Raw genomic sequence first — 8,261 nt, 5'->3', positions numbered from 1 at the left:
AAATCTAGGGAGCGGCCGGGTCTGCGGCCAAATCCACAACGACGGCGTCCACCTCGACAACGTCCACGGGAGCAGCCGCGATGTCAGCAGGGGCAGCCACGTCCACGGGGACCTCTGGGGCCACATCGGCTGCAGCGGGGGCCACATCGACCGCGGGGGCCACATCGACTGCAGCGACCTCAGCTACAGCAGCAGGCTCAACGGCAGCCAGTGCGGGGTCGGCTGCGGGGTCGGCCGCGGGGTCGGCCGCGGCTTCGGCTACAGCGGGGTCGGCCGCGGGGTCGGCCGCTGCCTCCACTTCTTCGGCTACAGCGGGTTCCGCCTCTGCCTCCGCCTCCGCCTCCGCCCCCGCGGCATCCTCGCCGACCTCGTCAGAGTTTAGCGGGGCCGCTGCGTTACCGTAGAATCCAGGCTGTTGTTGTTGCACACAAAAAAAACAAGAAATGATGACATAGGCCTAAGTCATATTATCACCAGCTGCAGAATTACTTTACCTGGGTTAGTTTACATTCTAATTTTGTTTTTGTTTTCGTCGACTAAAACTATGACGAAAAATGTTCGTTGACTACCTTTTTCCACTGATGAAAACTAAACGGAAACTACATGAAAACTAAGCTATGATGACTAAAACTAAGACTAAATAAACTGACGATGTTTGTTAAATGTTAGGAAGGGACTAGTGGACAAGAGATCCTGTATAAGTCATTTTACACTTGGTTGCATGCTGTAAATAGCAGATCTACAAGCTCACAACGCGTCACGCTGTGACGCGTTGTGAGCGTTATTTTCAGCAAGTGTAAAATCTGTCATTACAACGGCATCAAGGCCCGCCAAAATACATTCCAGTTGACTAAATCAACCGTAGATTTCAGTCCACTAAAATCTTATAATATTTAGTCGACTAAAACTAAACAGTAAAACATTACATGTGACTGAAATGTGACTAAAACTAAATGAAAGCTATATTCAAGAGACTATGACTAAAACTAAAATCAAAAGATGCCGCCAAAAACTAACTAATCCTAATCCTAATTCTAATCCCTTGGTGTTTCATTAGTGCGAGGTGACACTGACGTCCAATAATAATGGACCCGTTGGGCCGATGGGTTGCTTGCTGTCCAAGCCATTGGCTTAGGTAGCCTAGAGGACTACAGGTCGAAGCCAATTACCCGATAGAAAATAGACCAGCTGTGCTTCACAGCAGCCGTTAAAAACATTAACGAGGATGTTATACTGCCACGCGTGATGTCTGGAAATCCACTGGTTCCCAAACATCTAAGAAATTCCATAAATTAGAAAATAAGAAGTAGTGAAAATAACAGATCTACAAGCTCACAACGCGCCGCGGAGCGTCGTGTTGTGAGGTTGTAGATCCACTGTTTTCACTAGTTTGGGTCCCCGGGAAAGTATCTAATCTCTTTTTTGGCTCACAGGCTAAAATGTTTGGGAACCATAGCTGTACTCTATTTGGTTGTTCATAATAAACGACTGTGTCAATCCAATCTTCAAGATCAGGAGAGTTAGGAAAAAAGCAATTATCAGGTACGTGTATGGAAAGGAGAGGGGAGGGCATTTGCATTTCTTTCACCATACTTTAAATGCTGCATTCATGGTCTGGAGAGGGCAGTTGTTTTACAGACGGGTAAAAGGGCAGCTATAGGAGCTTAAGCTATAGGACTTTAAGCAACTAGTTGACTATTCAACTAGTCAACTAGTAAATCCACTAGTCGACCTTGTTGGTACTAGTTGACTAGTACCAACTTGACTTGATTTTTTTTGTTTAGTTTTTTTTGTAGGCCTCAAGATCAGGTAGATAGATTATAGTTATAGTCACCAATGTACACAGTTTTATGTAATATTTATTTCCAATTTCTTTCTTTTTTCCCCCTTTTTTACATAGTTAGTTAAACAACTAGTCGACTAGTCGCCTAGTAAACTAGTCGACTATAGTCAACTAGTAAAAATGACTAGTTGTGAATGCCCTATAGCTCAAGCCCCCTTTGATGTCTATAGTGTGCAGTGTGCACGTGCCTGACATAACGTTAGTATAGCTACAGTATGAATGGATTCTAACTCAAATAATGAAAAGTGACTCACCGCTGCCTCTTCATCAGATCCATCTCCAGCAGGCATGGGAGGAGGAGGAGGAGGAGGGGGGAGGTGTACCTGTGGGAGGAGGAGGGGGGGGAGGGGGAGGTGTACCTGTTACAGTATATGCAAGAGAGAACGGATAGGATTTTGCGGAAACGCCTTGTTTACCCGTTTAACCCATTTAGGCCTGACGTCGAAATAAATAAAAAGTCTTCTGATATGAAAGAATATATATTGTGACGGCCCCCTGGGCCTTTAGTCTACTATGTGGGGTTTCTGTGGGTGTATGTGTGGCTGTGCCTTTAACAGTTCCATTGCAGTGTTGGAGGGCGGAGCCAGAGATGATGAGTGGAAGGGGAGACACCTGGCCAGTGTCCTCCCCAAACACTATTTAAGACACCTGCTCTCAAAGCACTTCAGATCTGCTATTCTCCACAGGCTGCAGGGGCGGCTGCAGGAGAGTTCCTTTGTTCATTTGTTTGTTTTTTGGCAGTATGTTTCCCTGCCAAGTTAAGTTGGAAACTCTAATTGAATTGCTTGAACTATTTATCTTTCCACAAGTATGAAATAAAATACTTATTTTTAGATTGTCCTCCGGTGTGGCCCCAGAACCAGCCATAACAATATTCAAAGATTTTTGCCACATTTTCACAATTTAAAAGAAATAGCAGAACTACAAGCTCGTAGCCAGCTTGTAGATCTGCTATTTTTTAATAGCTAAATAATGCTTAGTTAAAACACCAAAACGGGTTCCCGTCCAGAATGTTATGGTGGATGTTATATGGTTTCTATGTCAGTCGTTTTCAAACAATTTTCATGTCAAGGACCCCAAACAATATATGTAATATATTTTACCCCCATCTGAAATTGTTGTTTCAGGGATTGACTCCCCAGAAGCAAAGATTTGAGTTAAAAATGTTCACTCTGAAAGAGTATATTCAAAGATTTGCAAAAATCATCATTCAAAAAGAATAATTATAATATTGTAATATTTACCATTGGTGGAGCGGCTGGTGCACCCTGTGGACAAACAACATAGCCAGAGAATGAATAATTTCACAGAAGTAATCACAGTGTTATTATGCTCTACTAGATTGAATTCCTTTTGGATATTAAACCAGATTTGACTCAAGAGCCTGCCATCCTGCAGCCTCCAGCTTATCACCACATTTATTTAGTTTGTTTTAATCCATATAAATATCAGAGCTGAAATGGACATGTAGCCTACTGTAAATTCTACTGTAATTAGAGACCACAGAAGTTAACCTTTCAAGCCTGTTTTCTGTTTCTCTCTAAGACATTACTCTATAAGCCATATCTCCAAAACTGGTGGGTCAAACTGAACAACCAATATGTCAATTTGAAGCTATGATTGCCTGATTTCATATGACATGAAAAAAAGCGAGAGAAAAAATCCAATGGCATGCAGTCCCTCAGTAGTCAACTTGCCAGAATGTGAACAGGCATGTTGAGTACACCAACGTTTTATGTTAGAAATGTTGAGTATGGGTCCAAATTCCAATGAGTGTTTTTGTTCTTGGAATGGATTCAGCATGAATGGCTGATACTCACACCAGCTGCAGGGACGAATGGGTTGCCAGCTACTCCCTGTATGAATTACAACCAAAGCATGATACCAGAATATGTGTTATCATCTACAATCGTATCATTGCATTGTTTATACTCTTATCTTTTGGCCGATAACCGATATTACCGATGTCGATATGATCTCATTCTGTATTGAAAAATTATAATAATTGTGTCCATTCTGAAAAATACATGTAACAGGGTGTCTGCACTGCAGGCTTAGGCAAGTCAGATTAAACTTAAATACATTTATATTTAATATTGTGAGCTTGTAGATCTGTTCGAGCTGTTACTTTCAGCTTGTTTATCTGTAAAGACAGACCGATTAATCGGACCGGTTAATTAATCGTCTGATTGATTAATCAAACCGATGCCGATTAATCTAAAAACAACTCAAATCAGCTAATGTGTTTTGTACTGTACTGTACTGTACTGTACTGTACTGTACTGTACTGTACTGTACTGTACTGTACTGTACTGTACTGTTATTGACCTGCTGCTGCTGCTGATAGAGTCGATACAGCTCCATCCACCTCAGGGCTTCATTAGCGTGTGCTGCGACCTGCTGGAGAAACAAACACCAGACAACAGAATAACTCCAGACATGTAATTAAAGCTAATCGACGTCTCTTTCACACGGAGCATATCATGCCCTCGATGACATGACTAAAAACATGACAGAACATGCCTTGGTAGCGCCGGCCGGGTTGTAAACAGAACTCCACTTACCTCATTGCTTCCACTCTCCTGGGCCTGCAAGGAAAAAGACAAGTGGGGAAAGTAAGTGGGAGGCATTGCAATGTTATTGATTTAGTAGCTTAATAAATACCTATAATTCAAAATGTATTGTCTTTTTTTATGTCCAACGTATTTGTATTTAAGTTCATACAGTTAACATATGTATAACTAAATGCAATAAAAATGTTACTTTTCAGGATTCTAATTCAAAAATAGCAGATCTACAAGCTCAAAAACGTGTCCCTCTGTGACGAGGTAGGAGTGCACACCAATAGAGTGTATGCGCACGCATAAAGTCAGCGGCAAATCGAGTGTCAAAGTGAGTTTAACGTTGTTTAATGCAATCAGAGAGGACTTTTCTGTTTGGATGTATAGGCTGTCAAGGCCAGGAAGTCAGGGTTTTTTGGCACTCAGTAGGCGTTCCCGCATAACTTCCGGCTATGATGATAATTATGTCACGCGCATACCCTCTATAGTGGGGAGGAGCTGACCACAGGAGAAAAACAGGGAGAGGTCGCACAGCTGTGGTCATTTTTAAAGTAGAGGGCTTTGCATTGTGGCTGCGAGCTGTACGACCTCTCCCTTCCTTTTTCTAATTATCTATCTTAAAATAACTTTAAAAAACAGTCTACTGCTTTAAAAAAAACCCTTTAAAAATCAGTCTTACTACTTTAAAGATGACCTGTGGTCATCGTTAAAGTAGAGGGTTTTTTGTGTGCGACCTCTCCCTTCCTTTTTGTCCTATAGCTATAAGCTATATCTTAAAATATCTTTAAAAACAGTCTTGAGACAACACTGTGGTAATTAAAACATACAACTAACGTTAGACTTACAGGGGCAGCCAGACTAGTGCTCAGCAGGCACATCAAAAACACCACAGGCGTCATCATGATTCCTGCAGGACGATTAATGAGGAGAGAGAGAGAGAGAGAGAGAGAGAGAGAAAGAGAGAAAGAGAAAGAGAGATTAAATAGATTAAAAAAACAGTGGTTTTCAACACATCTCAAATAAATGAAGGCCAATTATATTTTCAGCCTTTGATGATATTCAGCCTTGAAAACCCAAAACAAAAAACATAATGTGTTATCGTTGATGGTCCTACAAGTTGTTTTCAACCATCAAGGCCCATTATGTATTCTGAAACTGAGCCACGGACCACCATTTGATGACATTTAGCCTCTCAGACCCAGAACTGAAGAATACTTTTGTTGGCTAAGATTTTGTCCACAATTCTACGCTGTATTATTTATGTTGGTATAGGAGAGATAACAGGCAAACGATGATCAAAATAACAATTCTTCTACATTCTCTAATTGTGTAGACTTCTTGTAAATTAAGTAATGCAGATGTTAAAAGTTAAAGATCTAATCAGGGTCCATTTGGTCAAACTCTCCATCATTTATCTGTGGACCACCTGGAACCCCCTCAAGGACCACTGGTGGTCCCCGGACCGCTGGTTGAAAACTGAAATACAACATAAGCCTGCAATTATCAAACTGGCCCCTGGGTGTCTTTTTTTCTTTTTTTCCGATTGATTGAAGTACAGTTTGCAGAATTACAGTACATTTCAAGCACAACTCAATACAAAAAACTCCTAACTGTGAGTGGACGACCCGATAAAGCATTACACTTGTTTACAAGAGGGTCCACCTTGTTCAACTCATCAAAAAAATTGTTAATAGGAGCTCTCTTTGGGATGTGTCCAGGACAGGGAGCACATTTATTTTGTGGTCTTGCTAAACAGCTGCCAAGAGTGAATTATCTCCCACATTATAGGCACACACCTGAAATGTAATCAGCACATTTCATGGAAAATTGGTCCACATAATTAAATGAGACAAAACAGATTGAGAACCACTGGTTTTCAACATGCATGCCAGAACTATTAAGGAAAATACATGATTTGCTCTACACCTGAATCCAACGAAATGCAAATAAAACAATGATACAGGTTCTACGTGTCAAACAGAACATCATCCATTTCTATCTGTTCTAAGGGTGGGCGATATGGGAAAAACATTATATCACCATGTCTTTTCAAGCAGTATACACAATATTATCATTAAAAAAAATTCATGAAGCTTTTTAAGGTTATTGTTCAAGTTTACTTACAGTACTGTACAACCACCTACAACATGACACAAACTAAAAGAGTAACGGACCATTTAGACCAAAATACAACCATTCTACATTCTACAAATGTATAAATTAAGCACGATATATATACGATATCTCTGAAAAGGCATATCGTGGAGACATGTTTTGATCACGATACAATAATTTATCACCATATCGCCAACCCCTTAATCTGTTCCCAAATGAAGTTCCATATCTCACCCTTTTTTCTCCCCTGTATAAAGAGCAGCAACAAGATGTGTGTGTCCTTCAGAGGGAATGAAAGTCATCTGCTGTTACTTCTTCTGAGATGGAGGCCATTTATAGCCCTGTAACAACCGCACTGACAGCCAATCACGTGCCCTCCTCGTCCCCAGCAAACACATGCAGACCTTTGATGCTTGAAAGAAATCTCCTTCCATTTAAAAAAGAATAACTGATGCAAGACATGTAGGTTTCATGTCTCACTTGTGTTTAATTACACGCTGTCCAAAATATGCTTAGCAAACATACCTCCTTAATTGCACTAAAAACCCAAACACTGTGTGGGAACTGCAGGCGATATATGGCCTGACATCACACGTCAGACTTGAAGGCCCAGATAAGACATCACTCATCAGGGAGGGGGGGGGGGGGGGGGGGGGGGGGGGAGGGGGGGGGGGGGGTGAGGGGGGGAGAGGGGGAGGAGAGAGAGAGAGAGAGAGAGAGAGAGAGAGAGAGAGAGAGAGAGAGAGAGAGAGAGAGAGAGAGAAGAGAGAGATTACAGCAAATGACCTCGGTACATATAAATACTGTTCATATAAACAGAGCAACTAACTTTAATTTGATTAGTTCAGTTCAGTTCAGTTTATTTATTTATTTTGGTCATTAAAAACAGATTAATACAGTGCCTGCTTTGTTTGTTTTTTTGCAAAAGAAACATTGACCAAAAAGGTGTAGGCTGAAGCCTAAGCTTTTTGTGATACCCTTCTAACATAAATGGCTTTCATACAAGGTGAAATAATAAACATCTCTGACAGAAAATGCACAATCTTTCTATAGTTTCACAAGATTGTATTGCCCAAAGTGTTAATGTAACACAGCTCTGTTTAAACCTTTATTTAATTCCTATTTACATTCAATGTTTATTTGTAAATACTTTTTAGTTTTATCTTGATTGTTTTGTTCCACTTTTGCTTTGGCACAATATAAAGTATACGTTTTCTCATGCCAATAAAGCTCCTTAATTGAAATTGAACTGAATTGAGAGAGAGAGAGAGAGAGAGAGAGAGAGAGAGAGAGAGAGAGAGAGAGAGAGAGAGAGAGAGAGAGAGAGAGAGAGAGAGAGAGAGAGTCAGTAGGTCTGACAGAACATGGGACTGATATTTGTGGGCTAGAGCATTTATCTCACAGCTTCACATTTTAATTAAGTATATGATGACAACCAGGTCCTCATATGGCTCCGTCCTGTGCATAACTTATTGACAATGCTTTTCTTCCACTGTCTGCTATTAAGAGACACCACACGCACACACGCACAACGCACACGCGCACACACACACACACACACACACACACACACACACACACACACACACACACACACACAGAGAGAGACACACACTGCTACATGTGTCTTGTCTGGGTTTATTCACACGTGTGTTTGTTTGAGCTTGCTGGATTTACATCACAAAATGCCCCTTGGTGGTTTATTTTTTTGAGTATTGGTGGTTTTGCTATGTTGGTACAGT

At 41.0% G+C, this 8,261-nt stretch overlaps 1 protein-coding gene across 2 annotated transcripts; it reads right to left on the bottom strand.

The window, feature by feature from the left end:
* Positions 1 to 6,824, bottom strand: enam (enamelin). 2 transcript variants are annotated; one of them, XM_080759984.1, is made up of 8 exons: positions 6,754 to 6,824; positions 5,250 to 5,311; positions 4,408 to 4,431; positions 4,172 to 4,243; positions 3,664 to 3,699; positions 3,088 to 3,111; positions 2,098 to 2,166; positions 1 to 412 (listed from the first exon to the last, which is right to left on the bottom strand). In XM_080759984.1, the coding sequence occupies exons 2-8, from the start codon at positions 5,304 to 5,306 to the stop codon at positions 5 to 7; spliced, it is 690 nt and encodes a 229-aa protein (XP_080616110.1). In that variant the 5' UTR covers positions 5,307 to 5,311; positions 6,754 to 6,824; the 3' UTR covers positions 1 to 4. The 2 variants fall into 2 exon arrangements, with proteins under 2 accessions (XP_080616110.1, XP_080616111.1); XM_080759985.1 differs by lacking the exon at positions 3,664 to 3,699 and having other exon boundaries at positions 6,754 to 6,823.
* Between the last annotated feature and the right edge of the window lie 1,437 nt (positions 6,825 to 8,261).

The sequence above is a fragment of the Protomyctophum bolini genome (assembly GCF_963924005.1).
Source record: "Protomyctophum bolini genome assembly, chromosome: 3".
Taxonomy (NCBI): Eukaryota; Metazoa; Chordata; class Actinopteri; order Myctophiformes; family Myctophidae; genus Protomyctophum; species Protomyctophum bolini.
This window is presented reverse-complemented; position numbering and strand designations above follow the sequence as displayed.